The sequence below is a fragment of the Apiospora phragmitis genome (genome assembly GCF_038363925.1).
Source record: "Apiospora phragmitis strain CBS 135458 chromosome Unknown utg000007l:2111988.0-4706623.0:1.0-2598199.0, whole genome shotgun sequence".
Lineage (NCBI taxonomy): Eukaryota > Fungi > Ascomycota > Sordariomycetes > Amphisphaeriales > Apiosporaceae > Apiospora > Apiospora phragmitis.
The window spans coordinates 1,106,009-1,125,386 of NW_027117406.1; the positions used below are offsets into that span (position 1 = coordinate 1,106,009).

A 19,378-nucleotide genomic window follows, 5' to 3' on the forward strand; every position below is an offset into this window, starting at 1 on the left:
CCTGTACTATTGCAACCGCATTCCCCTGGTCGCCCACCTCTCTATTTAAGTAAATCCATCACGTTTGCTGTCCACTGCCAGCCAATTCGTCTCTTCTTCTATACTCACTCACTCACACTCCCCAATCAAATACCCTTCTCGTCCTCCTTCATTTCCAGTAAACACAACATCGTAATCATGTCCAACAACAAGTTCCTGATCTGGGGTGGCAAGGGATGGGTCGCCGGACACCTCGAGGAGCTGCTCAAGAAGCAGGGCAAGGAGGTTTACACCACCACCGTCCGCATGGAAGACCGCGAGGCTGTCAAGGCCGAGCTGGAGAAGGTTAAGCCCACACACGTCCTCAACTGCGCCGGATCTACCGGCCGTCCCAACGTCGACTGGTGCGAGGACAACAAGGAGGCGACAATGCGATCCAATGTCATTGGCACCATGAACCTGACAGATTGCTGCTTCCAAGCCGGCGTCCACTGCACGGTTTTCGCGACTGGCTGCATCTACCACTACGACGACGAGCACCCAATCGGCGGCAAGGGTTTCCTCGAGACCGACCTGGCCAACTTCAAGGGCAGCTTCTACTCGGAGACCAAGGGACACGTGGAGGAGGTATGCATCCATTGACCTGTTGATTTGCACACATAGCTTGCTAACACTTGACGCCCCAGATCATGAAGTACTACACCAACTGCCTGATCCTTCGCCTGCGCATGCCGGTATCTGACGACCTCCACTCCCGCAACTTCGTCACCAAGATCAGCAAATACGACCGCGTCGTCGACATTCCCAACAGCAACACCATCCTGACCGACCTCCTGCCCGCCTCGATCCTCATGGCCGAGCACAAGGACACGGGCGTCTACAACTTCACCAACCCTGGTGCCATCAGCCACAATGAGGTGCTCTCTCTCTTCAAGGAGATTGTGCGCCCTGACTTCACATGGAAGAACTTCACGGTGGAGGAGCAGTCCAAGGTCATCAAGGCCGGCCGCAGCAACTGCATGCTGGACACGACCAAACTGGAGAACAAGCTGAAGGAGTACAAATACACCGTGCCCGAGGTCCACGAGGCCTACCGCAAGTGCTTCGAGAGAATGAAGGCCAACGGTGTCAAATGAGCGTGAGCTGAGCGCATGTCAAATGTCTCGAACACCCTCATTTTATTCAGGGTCCCCCCCAGGCGGAGGTGGGGCACTACGTATGTCACGAACGGGGATGATCTTTAGGCTGCCAGCTGCGCCTCTATCTTGCCTGGATACAATACGGAACCTAAAATTAGATGAAGAATAACAAAAATGAATTAAACTGAGACTTGATGAAAGGATCGCATTCCCTGCCTGCTTCATATACATCGCCGTGAATGTCTTGTCTCTTCCCTTGTGCCCAGTGTGCAGCGTGGTATCGCGTTGGTGTCGGTGAAGAAGTGGGGGCGGTTTGGGGGTAACACGGCATCTTTTCCGATCAACGAGCACTGAGCATCGACTGGAATCTCCTACCCCGCAGCCCGATCACAAGCAAAGTACCTGGTTGTCTGGGTTTTCTCTTCACTGTTCCAAGGCATTGGTAGGGGAAGCGGGCAGATCTCAATGCATCTGTCCTTACTTATGTGTATTATATCAGTTAAGCAGCGCAAATTGCGCACGTTGTTTATGCCATGATACGGTCGGGTCGATACGGTCATGTTTTCGCAGTGTTGAGTGCCCACAATGTACCAACTACATGTGTACATACATCTAAGTTTAAGTGACTGGGCAACCAAAGTAATTTCCACCAGGCATAACATTCGCAAAAGAGCGGTCGAAAGCAATGAAGAGGGCAACTTTGCGATCCAGACATATGCACTTAAAATGCCGATCCAGGCCTGAGCAGAATTTCGTCCAAGGGCGAAGTCGTCTCATTGGGGAAATCTGGAAATAGTCATTAGACTGGGTCTGCTGTCGTCATCGCTGTATAAGCTATCCTGGGATGGCTACCTAGGTACTTAGCATGGTAAACAAAGATGGCAGCAGCAGGTTGGCAACAACAAAACGTCAGCTGGGATGGTGTTGTCAAATCAACCCATGGAGGCCACCTGTAAGAATGTAAGAAACAGCCCAGGTTAAGTTTTCCATGCGCACTTTGCCTTAGGTACCCGGCTGAGTGCTCAGAAGAAAAAAAATCGGTACTTCAGGTTAGGTAGCGCCTGGGTGTCGTCAAATAGCGGCAACATTGGCGGGGTCAATTTTATTTGATTGTATTCATCAACTTTGCTCCCTTTCCCTGACCACGATCCCAATCCTGTAACTTAATACACCACTAATCGTTAAAGAGATCTCTCTCCACATCCCCGGGGAACCTCCTGATCTCTTTACCACCAGAACCAGTCTTCCCTTAAGTCCTAGAGACACTCCCCTTACATCATCACCAGCAGCACACCAATTTGATTTCGCTATAACATCCTACGGCCATGGTTGCCGACACTGCCTACTATGACGCCTTAGGCGTCAAACCCACTGCGACCGACATCGAAATCAAGAAGGCCTACCGCAAGCTTGCCATTATTCATCACCCTGGTATGCACAGTTGACCTGTCTAGTGACTCTGCTAGCAGTCTCGCATCTTTAAAGCCCCTTGTGATGCGACGCTTCTTGACCTCTCTAGATCATGCTAACCCAGCTCACCTATCACAGACAAGAACCCCAACGACCCAACGGCGCACGAGAAATTCCAAACCATCGGTGAAGCATACCAAGTACTGTCAGATAAGGACCTGAGAGCAGCCTACGATAAATATGGCAAGGATGCTTCTAAACCGAGCGAGGGCTTTGTTGACCCAGCCGAGTTCTTCTCGAGCATCTTTGGCGGTGAAGCCTTTGTCGACTGGATCGGTGAGATCAGCCTGATGAAGGACTTGACCGCCACCATGGACATCACCATGACCGGCGAAGAAGGCGAAGAGGTGGAGGGTGAAGCCGCGGCTACCGAGGCAGCAGCAGCAGCAGCAGCAGCTGGCGATTCGGAGTTCCCAGGCACCGAGGAGGCGAAACGGGAAAGTGCAAAAGCTTCCGCTGCCACCGGCGACGAGAAAACTCCCGCGGGAGCAGCGACTGCCCCAGCTGTGACGGTTGAGGACGAGAATTCCAACGCAAAGGCCGCCGAAGCTGCTGCCGACAAGGAGACTGTCACCGAGCCGCCGCCTGCCTATTCACAAACGGCCCCCGAGAAACCCTCAGTGCCGCCGCCTGGCAAGTCACCAAGCCCATCAGGGACGTCTACACCCTCACGACATGCCATACCTATGCGACCGGCGCTTATGGACCGCCCGTCTGATGATACCAACCTAGCCGGGCAGACCGAGGAGGAGAAGGAACTTCGCAAGAAGGACAAGAAGAAGGGTGGCCTCAGCAAGGAGCAACGGGAACAGCTTGCAGCCTACGAACGCGAACGCGCCAAAGTACGCGAGGAGCGTGTCAAGACCCTTGCGCAGAAGCTCCTCGACCGAATCAGTGTGTGGACCGAGACAGACAAGGGTGCCGATGTCACAAAGGCCTTCCAGGAGAAGATTCGCATCGAAGTTGAAAACCTGAAGATGGAGTCGTTTGGCTTGGACATCCTACACGCCATTGGTCAGGTCTACCTGAGCAAGGGAACTGCTCTCCTCAAGAGCCAGAAGTTCTTAGGAATTGGTGGTTTCTTCAGCCGCATGAAGGACAAGGGCGCTCTGGTCAAGGACACTTGGAACACCATCAGCAGTGCCATTGACGCCCAGCAAACCATGGAAGAAATGGCTCGTATGGAGTTGCAGGGCGGCGAAGACTGGACTGACGAGAAGAAGTCCGAGTACGAGAGGCGCGTCACGGGCAAGATCCTCACTGCGGCGTGGCGGGGATCCAAGTTCGAGATCCAGAGTGTATTGAGAGAGGTCTGCGACTCGGTGCTGAACGACAAGAAGGTGCAGCTGCCCAAGAGATTGGAACGCGCAGAAGCTTTGGTGTTGATCGCCGAGATCTGTTCGAAGGTTAGTATCATGTCTCCCCCTACATAAAATCCGAATCCTTGCTAACTCCAGAATAGGCACAAAGAAACCCCAGAAGAAGAGGGTGAGTACATGGCCTTTGAGCAGCTTGTGGCCGAGGCTGCTATGAAGAAGGAGAAGGACTCGAAGAAGAAGGGCAAGGATAAGGAGAAGAAGCATTTGTCGGCCACTGAGGTGGAGGCGGCAGCAGCGGCAGCGGCCGCTGAGCAATCCAACCTTCCCCGGGAAAAGGCCTAGTCACGCCGACTCTAGCTGAACGGTGGAGTCTCTAAAGAGAAGAGAAACAAGAGAAACAAGTTGATGATTCTCTAGCGGAAGTTCCCTGCAGTAGGTACGAATATATGAAAGATGGATATTCGTACTTGTATGGGGATTTGGATGAGAACTGAGAGCGTGGGCCTACGGGCTGTTATATCCCCGGTACGGACTTCTCGTGGGGTTAGATAGGACACTGGCATGCATATGATGCTTGGTGTAAGCGATGCTTTTATGTGACTTTTGCGACATCCCCTTCTTTAACAAATAGACTTAAGGCCGTACCCTTCTCGCTTTGATTTCCACAGCCTGCAAATGTGCTCTTAATAAACGCGTACCTCGAGGGCATGATTATGTATATCCCCTCACTTTGAAGATTAAAGAGTAGAAGAACATTATTGCATTAGCACATGGGCTGGACAAACTATTCTCGTCCCTGACGTTGGTTGATAGTGGCTGTTAAAGTTTATATAACTGAAGGGCCATGTTTTTTCCAATACCTGCCCTGTCCCCATCTTAATGGACACGGGAGGGATGCTTGCCCGCATATCCAACTCCCGTCGCAATAACCTTGCTCAACCTTTCCTTCTACTACTGGCCGAAGAAGGCGATGACAACGATGGTGCTACTCCCTTCGCTTCACCTGTCAATACTGAGCTTCTTGTTCCCAAGTCACCGATGAGGAGGCCCAGGATCCAGCAGTTGACCAGGAAGAAGGCGAGCGAGGCCCACCACAGGCCCGGGGCGAAGGTACTCCGGCCCAGGAACTCGAGCTCGTACCCCTGCTGCAGCCACGCGGCCTGGGCGGCGACCCAGAGGCCCAGCGCGGCGAGGCCGAGGCGGGGCCGGCGGGTGAGGGAGGAGTTGGGCAGGTACAGCGGGAGGAAGACCATGTACCAGAGGAAGTACTGTGTGCGCGTTGGTGCGGTTTCAGTCAGTCACGGGCGGGCAAGCTTTGCTTTTTTAGGGGTAGGGGGGATAGAATCCAATGAATCAATGATAGTAGGATAACATACCTGGCTGGTGCACACTTTGTTGAACGTCACGAACGCGAAGGTCTGGGCCAGCATGGTGGCGGCGAGGTCCTTCTTGGCGCCCACGAGCGGGATGAGCACGACGCTGAGGAGCAGCTGGGGCACGAATGCGACGCTCTCGATCTTGAAGCCGCCGGACTGCTGCGCGGCCGAGGCGAGGTACAGGAGCATGTTGTAGGGGCTGAAGTTGTGGCGGTGGTCGATGCGCGTGACGTGGTGCAGGAACGTGTGCTGCAGGAAGTCGTGGCCGTAGAGGGCGTACATGGCGAGGTTAAGCGCGGCGAAAGTGGCCAGGCTCACGAGCGTCAGGGTGACGCGCTCGGGGGTTACGAAGCGCAGTAGCTTCTTATCCAATGACAGGCCACCAGCTGTGTCGTCATCTTTGTTGTTTTTGCTGCTTGGACTCCCTCCCGCCCCATCCGCTCCGCGTCCATCCACCACACGATGGCCGGCGCGTAGACGAAGGGGTAGATCTTGAAGTGGACGCCGAGCCCCAGCAGCACGCCCGCGAGCCCGATGCGGCGCTCGAGCACGGCCCAGAGCAGCGCGGCGACGAGCACGCCGAGCAGGCCCTCGGAGCTGCCGCGCGTGCTGATGGTCGCGACCATGGGGTTGAGCAGCCAGATGGCGGCCACGTACCGCAGGGCCCGGGGGCCGGACAGCCCGCGGTGCCGCCGCAGCACCGCGACCAGCAGCCAGCCCGCCGCGAGGTCCGCGGCCGCGAAGAGGATCTTGCCCCACGACGCCCATAGCACGCGCGGGCCTGGCAGCAGCGAGGCGGCGGCGGCGGGGGTCGTGGGCCAGAGTAGGTAGGCGAGCAGGGGCGTGTAGCGGTAGGTTTCGCGGTCGTAGGGGCTGCCTTGGGGGAGGAGACCGGCGAGGAAGGAAGAGGAGGAAGAGGAGGTAGATAGAGCAGGAGTAGGGGGAAATGTGAAGCGCGCTGCGTCGGTGAACACCAGGTAGTCTATGTCGGTGTACTTTAGGGGGGAGTTGGCGTCTTGCCAGAGTCCGTAGACGAGGAGGATGGCGCGCAGAAGGAAGGCGGCCATAAAGACTGACGCTAGAGAGGAAAAGACGGTCGAGAGTAGATTGGCCATAGTGAGGGAATGGCTTCAGACCCGATAGCCCGATCCCAAGATGAGGAAGAGGTTGTTCGTTCCAACTCAAGACAGTTGTTGTCTGTGGCGCGCCTCTGTGGGTGAGACTATGTAGGCGGCACCTTGTAACCCGTAAAGAAATTCAACTATTTCCATCAATCATAGCGGCCATATATTCTGCTGGGATGCGTCAGTGGTGCCATGTCTATTAAGTAGGCGGTTTAGGTATACATACTCATCGGCGATGTTTGTCCTGCTTATACTGAAGTTATCCAAATCTCCTTAAATCTGGCATCCACGAACAGGTACGTACATAAAGCACATATGTAAAGGAAGAGACCTGCGCTCGGAGTTTCATCGGCTCATCTGCCGAACTTTTGGTGGGGTGGTTTACACATCACCAGCACCTTCGTGATTGTACAGTGATGATGCTTTACACGATCCAGCCAGTCAAGTTCGCGCAATATTGGAATTTCAGACCGAACCAGTGCAGAACTGAAGAAGGATCCTTCTCGCTCGGTTGGACTTATTTTGATAACCCAAGACCGCATCTGCTTGTTGTTATTCCCTACTTGTTTTGATTTCCTGGTAGTCTCTACATACACGCCAGGGCGTCCAACTAGCGCAAACATCCCATTTGAAATCGTCGCCGTACTTGGCGTTTTCTTTCCGCCCAGCATGGCAGCCGAAGTTGTCGTCCCCAAATTCCAAGACGATTCAATGGCTGGCGTCAAAAGGGACCACAAAGGCAACCGCAAGGAGGGCAACCCAGGCCTGCCCAAGGATGTGGTTCGCAACGAGTACACATCCATGTTTGAGTCATTTCGCGACTCCCTGGACGAGCATCATGACCGTCGCCAGAAGATCGGTAAGGTCTCGCGAGATGTCACGGCTCTGAGCAAGAAGATGTGAGTTCTTGGACAGCGACAGCACATCCACCTTGTTATTACCTTTTGAATTGCGCTGACTTGGAATTTATAGCATTTTTTCGTTACAGAGGTATGCTTGCGTCTTCAGGGTGCACCGCCCAATCTCATCCCAGATCACGTGGCTAACCATCACCGTACAGAGTGCGAAAGCTGAACGAGCCCATTCCCCAGAACATCAGCTCTGAGATTGAAAAGCGTACAAAGGAGATCAAGGAGCTTCTTTCGACCATTGTAGACGACGTTGCAGGCTTGCGACGCTACCAGTACTCGATGCCAGGCATCGAGGAATTCGTCGAGGCTGTCTCGTTCGCACACTATCTGGAGACCCAGACCCTCATCACACCCGAACAAATGCAGGCTGCACTGGGCGACGATGTGAAGATTCCCATCACGCCTGCGGATTATGTCTTCGGCCTCTTCGACCTGACGGGCGAGATGATGCGCTTTGCCACCGCCGTCACGGCGCTGTCCGGGGCCATGCCCAGCGGCTTCATGGGCGAGGAAGAGGACAACGGACGTACCATCCTCGAGGACTTGCAGGAAACGGCCAGCATGCTGCAAATTGTGCCCCCCACCGCGGGCAAGGGCTGGAAGGACAAGAAGGGTGTGATGATTGAGCAGGTGCGCAAGGTCGAGCGTGTCGGCTACGGCGTCAGGGTCCGAGGTAACGAACGCCCTAAGGGGGTGGGTTACGACTTTGATGTTGGAGAGGAATCGGCACCAGTGATGGATTGATGTGTTGGAACTTTACAAAGCCCAGAACCCCGAAAGGCATCATGTGCGAATTTGTGGCAAACTGCCGGTTAAGTAGGAACACATACGATGCGTCTGTTCCATGGCAGGGATTGTGTCCTAAAGCATTTAAGGACAATGATACGGCACGCCTAGCTTCATTGCACGTTGCGAAATAACTGAGGAATATCGGGCTGCAGGGCCATTCTGAGTCCTGGCCCATGTTTGGCTTCATTATTAGTATAGCCAGATAGAAACATGTCGGAATCCTGCCGAAAATTTGTTAACCCACTTCCTATGAGAGCGGTCCGCTTCCGAGTCGTATTTGCGAGGACTCACCTTTGGTATGCGGTACACCGCTAATTCGCTAAATCAAGAAACTTACACGGCATATCGGCTACTCGTTCGACTGGTTTATGGTTCGGCTTCGGAGCTCGGCCTCGGAGTGCAAGGGTAGATCCCATGAGAACTTGCCGGAGTAAACCTGAGGCGTACGGGATGATGTGTTACAAGAGTTAGGTAGCGTCGACACTAATGACTTCGGCGACAATTGTAACTGTAGATCTCGAAGGATTACTCATTCGGCCATGCATACTGGTGAGCACATCTCTCCAAATCTGCACCTGCACCTGCACCTGCACCTGAACCTGAACCTGAACCTGAACCTGAACCTGAACCTGCAGGTGACTGGGAGACTGGGTTGGCAGCGGCTAGCGGCATTACACAGCACGCCATCGGCATGCGCCATTACATTAGCAGTCGGGGGCAAGGTTCGGGTCGAAGCCTTTTCGGATCTGATCTATGATGTTTTTTCTCGAGGACGCGTTTCAACTGCTACAAATCTTGGCCGAATTTCCGATCCCCAACGATGAAACTAGTCACGAAATTCCCGTGCTTTACTTCCTAAAAATAATCAACATCAGATCAAATCAAGTCAGCGGCATTCGCACTCGTTGACTGCGGGGGTGAGATGAGAGAGTCCGAGCCAGCCAATGGCGTATTGCACTTCGAAAAGTTAAGTGGGGGATCTCGAAGCCACAAGACCACCCCCTCGACCTCGTACTACCCTTACTGAGCCTGGGATGCAGTGCTGCATGCAAGGTAGGGTAAGCGAGAGACATAAGGAGAGGCTGGACCTTTTGGCTGCCTCGTGACCAACTTTTACACCAGTGGGCGTCATTTTATGTTGGTTTGCCTGCCTGCGGGACGAGGCGAGCAGTTCGTCGTCCATCCCTCTCGTACACACCATCATCAAAATACCGATATTGCCATATCCTAGCTTCCGACAACGGAACCCGTCGCCACCTAACGCCGACAGTTTCGAGGTCAGACATAGCATGACACACCGGCAAGGCATCTCCGGGATAGAGGGCCTTCACTGCCGAGTTTTTGCTTTCTCTGATTTCTCTCTACATTTGTCGACTTGACTTTTGCCCGGAAAGAGACCTGGTTCGGATATAAGCATTCGTTACTGTTCATGGTACGTGAGCCCAAGCCAAAGGCATCAGATCACGCACGTACTTCATACCTGCCTTCTCGCGAACAAACATACTCAAGCTATACCTGCAAATGTATAGGCGTTGGACACATGCATATATTGATGAGTAGTGTGGGTTTCGCTGTGCATACTACCTATCGGGAATAGCCAAGCAGCGTATTCGGTGGGCTGCTTGGCTCCCTAGCAGAGGTTAATGCACTGTCGTTTTCCCAGCATGGCGGCGGCTTAGCGAAAAAAAAATCATCAGTCATTGGCTTGCGTAAGTTCTGGGTGGCCGCAGCATCCACTTTAAACGGTCAAGCACGAATCAGGGGTCCGATCAGTCTAATCATGGCAGAAAACCGTGAAGTGGGCCACGGCTTCATTCAACTTAGGTTAGATGGAAGCCGCAGATGACGATCCAGTCCCTCCAGCCCCAGTCTTGGGAGTCGGGAACTCACCCGAACTGAGCAGTTTGACGGGTTGGTAGCTAGGTTGTCAAAGGTTTGTCTCTTCAATATTCTCTTTGTTCAGAAGAATCTTTTCTCAATACCTCCTCCTACAAGCACCCCAGGCCCAACAGACGTCTCTTGCTCTTTCTTGGTTTCTTATCCTAGGTAGCCACACTCTCGACTCGGTGGTTCTTTTCATATTCCCCTTCTCCGTTAAACAGAGCCTTTTCCAAGTAGCGATCGTGACAACTAGAATTTCTACTTTTCTTCTCGCCAAGCTGGGCGCTTCCATACGCCTCTCCCCATCTTTTAAGACCTTCTGGGGCATATAGCAGGAAGATCGCCATGACGCAAGACCATAATGGCCCGAAACTACCAGCCAAGCAACTGGCCATCCTGGGTAAGCCATTTTTGTTCACCCTTCCTTTGCCAACATGAGCATCGCTCAAGATCCTTGACGAGCATGCTGTGCGTATACGAGCTGGCTGAAGCCATTCACCGCTCGACCGTCGCCTGGTCAATGTTCGTACTTCTTAGCGTCGTTGTCTGGTTTCTACAATACCTCCATAGCTGCCTGTCAATATGATCTCATAACCTGGCTGTTCCGGAGGGCCGTGATGTACGAGAGACAATGCATCGGGGAAAGAAGTCAAATGCAAGCTGCATCCATACTTACTCATCACCTGGCTACGTGACTGTTGCAGTACTAGTGTCGACGCACTCTCACCGTACCCGCGACACAGGAACCTAGAATGTCGAGACTACACAAAGCACCTCTCGCCCAGAGACAACACGGACGACTGGCATAACCAGGTATTCACCCCCAATCGCTACATTATACTAACATACCAATAGCCGTTGCACGCTTCGCTGAGCCCTTGGCCATGACCTCGGTCTTCCCCTATCTGCCTGAGATGATAGCAAGCTTCGATGTCCCCGAGAAAGACGTAGCCAAATGGGCAGGCGTCACAAGCGCTGTGTTCTCCCTTGCCAAAGCTTTACCGCTGTTCCGTGGGGGAGGGCATCCGATCGTTTTGGAAGGAAGCCCATCGTCATGATTGGATTGTTATGTACCATGATCTGCTTTCTGATATGGGGTGTGTCCACCAGCCTCGCCATGGCCATTACCGTACGAGCCGTGCAAGGGGCGAGCAATGGAAATGGTCAGTACTTACATGCACCCATTCCCACCACATGCGAATATGTGCTGACCTGAGCATAGTCGGTATCATCCGAACTATGGTAGCTGAGCTGGTTCCCGAAAAGGAACTACAGCCTAGAGCATTCTCCATCATGCCCCTGGTCTGGAGTGTAGGATCCATCTTCGGACCGGCGTTTGGAGGTCTCTTTGCCAAACCTGCACAGCAATTTCCATCCATCTTTGGGGACAGTGCCTTCTTCCTCAAATACCCCTTTGCTTTACCCAATATGCTAGGCTCCGTCATATTTCTGGTGTCTGTAACCACCGGGACCCTTTTCTTGAGGGAGACGTTAGCGAGTAAGCGGCACGCCCGAGACTGGGGTCTGGTCCTGGGCGAACGCCTCACTGGCTCGTTCAAACGGCAAAAGCACCAGCGACAGCGACGGTTTTCGTTTCAAGATGACGAGGCAAGTGCTCCATTACTCCAGGCTGATGTGATCCGCAAGCGGTATCAAGAAGCCCTAAACGCCAAGACCGAGAAGCCTGCCCGCCCCTCGATGAAATCTGTCTTCTCGCGACAGTCTGTCATCACCTTGGTTGCCTACACTTTCCTCGCACTCCATAGCGTTGCATATGACCAGCTCCTTCCCGTATTTCCTCCACTTCAGCCCACAAAAGCATGATGAGTCCAACACACGCCTGCCCTTCTATTTCAGTGGTGGCTATGGTTTGGAGTCGGGCCGTATCGGGACCATCAACATGAGTTACGGCATCGTATGCGGTCTCGTTCAATTCCTCCTTTTCCCGCCCTTGTGCTCTTACTTTGGTACTTTGAAGTGCTTCCGAGGTTGCGCGGTGGCTTTCCCCATTGTGTATATGCTTACACCCTACACGGTGCTGATCGAGAGCACACCCCTGCGCTATGCCGCTTTGGCGACCGTCATGGTCTTGAAGGCCGGCGCCGTCATTATTGGGTTTCCTTGTACAACAATCCTACTCACGAACAGTGCTAGCTCACTCACAATTCTCGGTACACTCAACGGCTTCGCCACAACATTCAGTGGGCTTGGCCGTGCAGCCGGTCCGGCTATGGCAGGTGCTGCTTTTTCCTGGGGTGTGAAGCGCGGCATTGTCTCCGTGCCGTACTGGATACTCGCAGCGATCGCCGCCGTCGGTGCGATCCCCGCTTGGTGGATCGTGGAAGGGGACGGGCCATCCGGGTCCACGCCGCCGAGCCAGGAGGACTCCGAGGCAGAGGATAGTGATGGGACCGCCATAGCCGACGAGGATTCCGACGTCGATGCACCGCTGGCCACGTCGTCGCGTTCCCAACCCCGAACTATTGGCGACGAAGCCCGCAGGCGGCCGAGCGAGACCCAGCGTCTCAACGCTCGCCGGCACGACTCGACGAGTCACGAGCCTAATGCCGGCGATGATCTGCCCCTCGTGGGGAGCTGGAAGAGCAGCCAGGGTATCAAAGCAGCGGCAGCTGCATCATCTGCGGGCTACGGAAGCATCGACCAGCGCGCAAATAGCAAGAAGCTGTTGGATGAAGAGTGAATACTCTAATCAGTGGTAAACTTGCTATTACTAGAACTGCCCTTGGATGCCCACCCTTTGGACTACAGTAAACAAAAGGGGCATCGTGGATGATTGGCAGCAGGGGAACGGTGACTATTCGCGCCAGTCACGGATGATGAAAATGGATACACACGCGACGACGTTACGCTTGCATTTTTAGGCGTTGCAGCGGCTTGGCTTGCTTTATGATTACTTAGTTATGGCTAGACTGACAGACTTATGACACGGTGCTTCTCGTTTTGCGGCATAGCGGCGGCATAGCGATTGTGGCATATATATATATACATGTATTTACCCATGAAATTTAATGTTAAGCATGGATGGATCATGATGAATAGAGTCCGCCGTTGTCCATTAAAGACGCCATTTCACATTGTCATGCCATGCTCCATTAGAACACGTATCACCGAGAAGAACACTTGCAATCATCGAAAAAGTGTACAAAGTAAAATTTTCCTTTATTACAAAAAAAGTATGAACACCGCCGTTTGCAGCCAACCAACCGCCCATGCGTTTAATTTGTACGTGAGTATCATCATTATCCAGCTCTTCAACCAACCAACCGGGCCGACCGAACCCAACCACTGTAACATGCAAGAGAGAAGAAGACGGCTCGACCGTCTCTATGGGTGCACAACACCGGAAATGGCAGGAGACGCGGTGGTGTGAAGTGAGATAGGGAGAAGGGATAGGGTAGGTAGGTAGGTGGTACGTGTAGGATGACACAGAATATCCCACAAACTGGAACGACAACAACAATAATAAGTACGCTCGAAGAACCGTTGAACACCAATCAATCCTGTGAATGCCACACCATGTGACGCCACGCCACGCCACGCCACGTACCCCGTCGCCGGCCATTTCTTGCTGTTCTTCTTTCTCGAAAAGAAGAGATACATGCCAAATATGTTCATGTGGTGTCTCACGCCCATTTACCCTCCCCCCTTTGTTCTTAAAGATATTCATGATCTTCATGCCGGCATAAGTCTTCTCTTTTTCGTCTTCTCTTTCTTCGTATGCCTCGTCTTCTCTCTATATTCTTTCCCTCTTCGTCGCTGACAACTGGTGTGGCGTGATGTGATGCGTGATCGGGCGCGAGTACTGCTCGCTTTCAATACCACTCCACCTCCACCCACTCTCAACTCAGTCATTCTTCGTGTTAGGCCGCCTTATTATTGCGTCCGGTAGAACTTCTTGTAGAGCAGGTGCAGCAAGAGGTTGACGTTGAGCCGGAGGTTGCCCTCGAAGTGGTTCATGAACTGGTGAGCCTCGAACTGGGCCTGCAGCAGGTCCTCGATGGGGACCAGGGCGCTGGCGCCGGGGATCTGGATGTGGCCGCGGCTGCCCTCGAGGTTGAAGATGCCGACCTCGTCGCAGGAGATGGTCAAGTTAATCACACCCCAATCGCGCTCGGGGACACCCTGCCACGACACCACCACGCCCTTCTCGTGGAGCTGGCGCACGCTGTACTTGTACGAGCCGAACTTGGGCACGCGGCCGGATCGCTCCAGTTCACGCTGGTGGTTGTACTGCTTCGTGAAGGGGAGGAGGAACCGTTTTTTGCTGTGGTCATTGTTAGCTTTCTATCATCTGTGGTACGCATGGAGTGATCAGTCCGAAACAATCGCTTACCCCTTGTGCTTCTGGAGCGTTGCCATGGCTTGCTCAATGTAGTCGTCGTAGCTCTTGCGTTGTTGTTCCAGGTACTTGGCCTTCTCGTGCAGGTTGCCCAGGGTGAGTCGGACACCTTCCAGTTCGCGCTGCCGTTGGATTCGGCGCCTGCTCTTGGTGCGGATATCGAGAGCAATGGCGTTGAGGACATCTTGATAGTAGTTTTGTTTCGAGATGCGTCCGAGTTGCTCGAGGCGCATGATGTTCTCGAGAGCGTTGCGCTTCATATCAAAGTACGACATGCGCGTAACATCGACCATGTTGGCGTCCGAATAAGCGCCCTTGGTGTTGCTGCCATTATTGAAGTCATCACGAAGTATGGTAGCCCACTTCAGTTCATCCTCCTCCGATGGTGGTCGGACCAAAATTTCGAGGAGGTTGGCACCTGTCTGCACACGGATGATGTAGAGAATGCAGCGCTTGGTTTCCATGAACAAAGCCTTGGCCTCTGCGTCAGGGTCTTCAACGTCGTGTAGTTTCGGGGTCAGGAACATCTGGATATCCGAGGAACCTGCGGCAAGCATTTCATTCTCATTGTGCTTGGCACTACCAAGATCTTGCATAATCTCGCGGAGAATATCATCGCGGTTGGGACACATGGCGGGGAGTTCTGCGGCGACAAGGTTGTGGATGGCGAAAATGTCCGTCATCTTGATGTAGAGGGTTGGTCGGTTCTTGGCGTAGAGGTCGTTGAACTCATCAATATCGAACGTGCTTTCGGCATCGCGGACAGAGATAAGGTCACTGGTGATCTGGGCCAGACGTTCCGCCGCATCACTCACAAATGCATTGAGTGGCTGCAGGTAAATATTGTCTCCACCGAACGGACGACCCGAGGCAATCTGACTGAGCACCTTGGCGACTTCGCTCAGGTTTCGTTTTTGTAACGGGCTCAGTGATTTCTCGATGACGCCTACTGCCTCCGGGTTGATGACGGCAGGCTGCAGATAAAATCGCCAGACCCAGTTGCTCACAAGTTGGAGTACTTGGTGTTGAGGCTCCCTCTTGAAACGTTGGCTTAAGGCCTCGAAAGTCTGTAGGCAGATGAACCGTAATCCATATGGCATCCTGGGCAAGAAATCCTCGAGCGCGTTCAGGAACTGGTCGCAGATCTCTCGAAGGTCACGAAGATGGTCGATGAAAAGCTCACGGGTTTCCGGGTCCTTGATAGCCAAGTCACGAGGAATATCCAGAGGTCTTCGGCTGGGCCGCCCGGTTCGGAGCTCCTCGTTATTGATGGCAGATCTGTATATTTGCATCGGGTCGCTCTCGAGATCCAGAGCGGGGTCTTCGATGATATTGTTACGAATCAGGGGGCCCAGAAGATCTCTCAGGTATTTGCGGTCCCGGGGCGATCTTGTGTAATTGTTGAGCAGTTTGGACCAGAAGAAGTTGCCTCGCAGGTAATCCTGAATAGTGGTGCATGACTCGACCTCCTCTCGGATCGACCTAGACATCAGCTTCAAGAGGTAGTACTCCTCTCTCCGCTTCTGGGCATAACCGAATAAGCCCATCATTAAGTGCTCGATACGTTTGCACTCCTTCTCAGCGGTCCTTGCTCTCGGAGACGCTTGAAAAGACGAGCGAGGTACTGAGGCTGGGTCTGCAAGTTGAAGAAGAGCTGTTGGTAAGATTCAAGCTTCTTCCTGGAACTCTTGTTCAAGGCCTTCAGATCAAACTGGTTGGCAGATGCCATAGTGGAGTTGGCGAGTACGTTGCTGGCATGACCGCCAAAGTTGTTTTGGTGGCGAACGACCTCGTCCAGGGTGATCTTGTTCTTGACCAACAGTGCGATCTTGATGTCGAGTTGGTCGATGTATTGCTCCACCATTTCGTTTTGTCGCACCTGCTGCACGACAGTCTTGCGCATTCTCTCGAATTCGATCTCTTCATTGAAGTCGAAGTCGCTGTCATTCAGCAAATGTACGAAGTTCTTGACAGCACCAACAGGGGGGTTCTTGCCAGTTGTAAGGCTCTTGTACGCCTCGCCCTGCAGTTTGCCACGGACAAAGCTCTGGATCTTGATAACCTTGGACATGTTCTCGTTGAAGTGCTTCCTCTTCTCCTCGAAGTTGATCCGCACAATGAACCCCTTGGCGATTGCTTGAAGCTCGCTAATAGACTCTTCGTGTTCGTCCAGTTCGGCAAGCAAGTCGCCGAGTTGGGCTCTGCACAGCATGGCGCGAGCTAATGCTTGCAGTGAAGTAATGCCTTCCTCGTGCGACTGGAGTTCAGTCAAGAGAGCTTCATGCTTTTGCCTGCACAAGGAACCAAGTATCCTCGCTTGAAGGTCAGTAATATTTAGAGACTCCTCCTCAAGAGCATCGAGATCTGCTGCAAGATGGGCACGTGTTAACATGGCCCGAGCGAAAGTCTGCAACTCCACGATAGCCGGCTCCTCCGCATTCAATGCTTCGAGCTTCTCGCTAATCTCGCGACGGACAGCTGCGGCACGAATTTAGAACTGCAGAGAACCTATCTCTGCTTCGTGTTGGCGGAGTTCGGCTTTGGTTGTCTCGACGTCTGAGCGAATCTTTCTTGCCCGGCTCATGGATTGGAGAGCTTCCCACTGCGGTACGAACTGCTCAAGAGAATCACGCTGTTGCGAGACCTGATCCCGAGTTAGCATTGCCTTCGCGGCAGCCTGTAGTCGGCTGATGGCAGGCTCCTGTAGGTGAAGTTCGTGCAGATCCGCCTCTACGCGGCCTCTAAGCAGCATGCCACGGATCGCTGACTGCAAATCCTTGACAGGTTCTTCGGTACTCTCGGTCTCCTGCCGTTGGACATGCAGCTTTTCTCTGGCGAGGTAACCCTTGAAAACAGCCTGGATGCTCCTTATGGGGCCATCTGCCTCCAGTAATTGAGATCGCGTGTCGTGCAGCTTTTCCCTGGCGAGATAACCTTTGAAAACAGCCTGGATGTTCCTTATAGGGCGATCTGCCTTCAGTAACTGAGATCGCGTGTCTTGCACTTCGTGGCGGACTTTCATAGCCCGCATCATGCTTTGAAGCTTGATGATATTCTTCTCCTTGCTCTTCCAGAAGTTCTCTCTGTTCATCAAGTTACTGCGGACCAGATATCCGCGAGCGGCGCTCTGCAACTGAACAGAGAATCTCTTCATCTGAAGCCTGTAATCCATGACTTGTCTTGTCCAGTCACCTCTTATCCTGGACTGGAGATCAATGATCCAATCTTCGGAGTCCCAGAGACTATTCATGATTTGTCCTAGGCGCAGGCGAAGCAAAGCACCGCGCATTTGAGCCTGGAGATCGACAATCATAACCTCATTTTCGGCTAATCCCCTGTCGATTCGCTCCTCTTCTGTCTCTTCCGGTTCAGGCTCAGGCTCAGGCTCAACTCCAAAATCGGCACCCATATTGCCAAAGCTAGGCATGCTGATTCCGAGCTTATCCAGTCCCTTTTGCATAGCCTCTAATTCGTGGTGTTCGAATTCCAGTTGACCAACCAAGTTGCCGATCCTGAAATCCACGATGCCCTTTCGAAACAACAGCCAACTCAGAGCATGGATGCAATAGATGACCTTTGGGATGTTCTTCTTCTCGTACAGATCGATTAATTCGAAGCGAAACAAATCAGGCAGCTCCACCTGGTCCAGGTATCTGAAGAAAGTGGCAACATTGTCCCAGTGTCGGGCTTGAAGGCGTTGGTGGCGGAATATTCGAAACTTGCGATCGGGATTCAAAGCCTCGACGACTTCGGCTAGGGTAACACCATCTCTCAGAGCTTCTTCGAGCTCGACAATGGGCGGAATCTGCTGATGTATGATATCTTCGATCCACTCTTTCGCCTCACCGATATGGCACAGATATTCATAGGCTTGCAGAAACTGGCGCTGCTTGTCCATCCAGTTGCGCCCACCGAAACCATAATTATCACCGGGACGTGATCCGTTCGCATTGCCGACTCGCTGGAGCCTCCGGCGACCGCGAAGACCTGTGACTTCCTGGGTAGGCGATGCGATTGCAAACTCTTCGGCTGCCGCTGATAACGTTCGAAGCTGACTTGTCGAGGAACGCCCCAGTTTCGCTAGGTCTGGCGGTGCCAAAGGAGAGTGCGGAACATCGGGGAGTAGCTATGAGATGGTACCATTGAACCTGGCCGGATCGAGTCGGAGCGAGTGAGTAGCATTGAGGTCGGTCGCGCTGTGCTTGTCCGAGCGGTGCTTGGGCGAGACATGGGAGTAGGTGACGTCCTCCCGTTGGAGATTCCATTGGAGATCCCATTGGAGATCCCGGTGGAGATGGAGAGCCTGCCCATGTCTATAGTTTTACCGCGCTCATGAGAATGAGAACTATGCCGTGGTGGTGTGGGCGTCCTGGTAGGTGAAGTCCGCGTTGGCGTCGGCGTTGTCCGTGTTGGTGTTGTGCGATGAGAAGGTGGTGACGGCGCAGGTGCGGGTGTAGAAGCTGTTGCCGGTGGTGTCTGTGGCAGAGGCCGTAGAGACTGGCGCGCCATGTTATATATATCTTGAACATTGGCCTTTGGTTCATCAAAGGTGTTCGCTCTTGTCAACCTTGAGGGTGTTTGACGTACGGGCGCCTCGCTCATACCGCGCTTATGGGTACGAACCGTGGGCCCAAAGACGCTCGAGATGGATGAATTGGTGCTTGCTCTTCCAAAGTCGTAGGAGTCGGAGGTGTATGAGTATCCAGACGAAGCCGACGACGAGGTCGTTGAGGGCTGACGACTGACGCCATTGACACTGTCGAGACTGGCGTAGTCAACAGTGTATGACTGCCGGAGTGGATGCGGCCGGTGCGACATATTGTTATGGAAGCAGATTGGCGACGGCTAGAACAGTGAAGGAAGCTTGTCCTTGGAGTTGATGTTTGCGCCGTCGTCGTCGGTTATTGAATGCTGCATTACAGCTGCTGAGGATATCATTCCAGGGCCAAGCGAGTATGTACTTCTGTTTGGGAAAGCAGCTGAAAGAATTGCAAACAGGAGCAATACCTAGGAAATACACACGGAGACGG

The 19,378-nt window shown here is 53.3% G+C and overlaps 6 protein-coding genes across 6 annotated transcripts; 4 read left to right on the forward strand and 2 right to left on the reverse strand.

Annotated features, from left to right (window-relative positions):
* Positions 1–177: 177 nt before the first annotated feature.
* PG994_007950 (NAD(P)-binding protein) lies at positions 178–1,115 on the forward strand (the record flags this gene model as incomplete). Its single annotated transcript, XM_066859359.1, has 2 exons — positions 178–606; positions 666–1,115. The coding sequence occupies 2 exons, from the start codon at positions 178–180 to the stop codon at positions 1,113–1,115; spliced, it is 879 nt and encodes a 292-aa protein (XP_066714846.1).
* A 1,328-nt stretch (positions 1,116–2,443) lies between these two features.
* On the forward strand, positions 2,444–4,249 carry PG994_007951 (DnaJ domain-containing protein; the record flags this gene model as incomplete). Its single annotated transcript, XM_066859360.1, has 3 exons — positions 2,444–2,549; positions 2,667–3,994; positions 4,046–4,249. The coding sequence occupies 3 exons, from the start codon at positions 2,444–2,446 to the stop codon at positions 4,247–4,249; spliced, it is 1,638 nt and encodes a 545-aa protein (XP_066714847.1).
* A 593-nt stretch (positions 4,250–4,842) lies between these two features.
* Positions 4,843–6,398, reverse strand: PG994_007952 (GPI mannosyltransferase 1; the record flags this gene model as incomplete). Its single annotated transcript, XM_066859361.1, has 3 exons — positions 4,843–5,175; positions 5,284–5,643; positions 5,706–6,398. 3 exons carry the CDS (start codon positions 6,396–6,398, stop codon positions 4,843–4,845), a joined length of 1,386 nt encoding a protein of 461 aa, XP_066714848.1.
* A 678-nt stretch (positions 6,399–7,076) lies between these two features.
* On the forward strand, positions 7,077–8,062 carry PG994_007953 (uncharacterized protein; the record flags this gene model as incomplete). Its single annotated transcript, XM_066859362.1, has 3 exons — positions 7,077–7,306; positions 7,380–7,397; positions 7,468–8,062. The coding sequence occupies 3 exons, from the start codon at positions 7,077–7,079 to the stop codon at positions 8,060–8,062; spliced, it is 843 nt and encodes a 280-aa protein (XP_066714849.1).
* A 2,271-nt stretch (positions 8,063–10,333) lies between these two features.
* PG994_007954 (major facilitator superfamily transporter) lies at positions 10,334–12,689 on the forward strand (the record flags this gene model as incomplete). Its single annotated transcript, XM_066859363.1, has 5 exons — positions 10,334–10,388; positions 10,844–10,994; positions 11,099–11,151; positions 11,211–11,709; positions 11,771–12,689. 5 exons carry the CDS (start codon positions 10,334–10,336, stop codon positions 12,687–12,689), a joined length of 1,677 nt encoding a protein of 558 aa, XP_066714850.1.
* Positions 12,690–13,882: 1,193 nt separating this feature from the next.
* PG994_007955 (IQ domain-containing protein containing GTPase activating protein) lies at positions 13,883–19,166 on the reverse strand (the record flags this gene model as incomplete). The annotated part of the gene is made up of 6 exons (XM_066859364.1): positions 13,883–14,273; positions 14,343–15,871; positions 15,913–16,826; positions 16,980–18,434; positions 18,489–18,651; positions 18,936–19,166. The coding sequence occupies 6 exons, from the start codon at positions 19,164–19,166 to the stop codon at positions 13,883–13,885; spliced, it is 4,683 nt and encodes a 1,560-aa protein (XP_066714851.1).
* Positions 19,167–19,378: the final 212 nt, after the last annotated feature.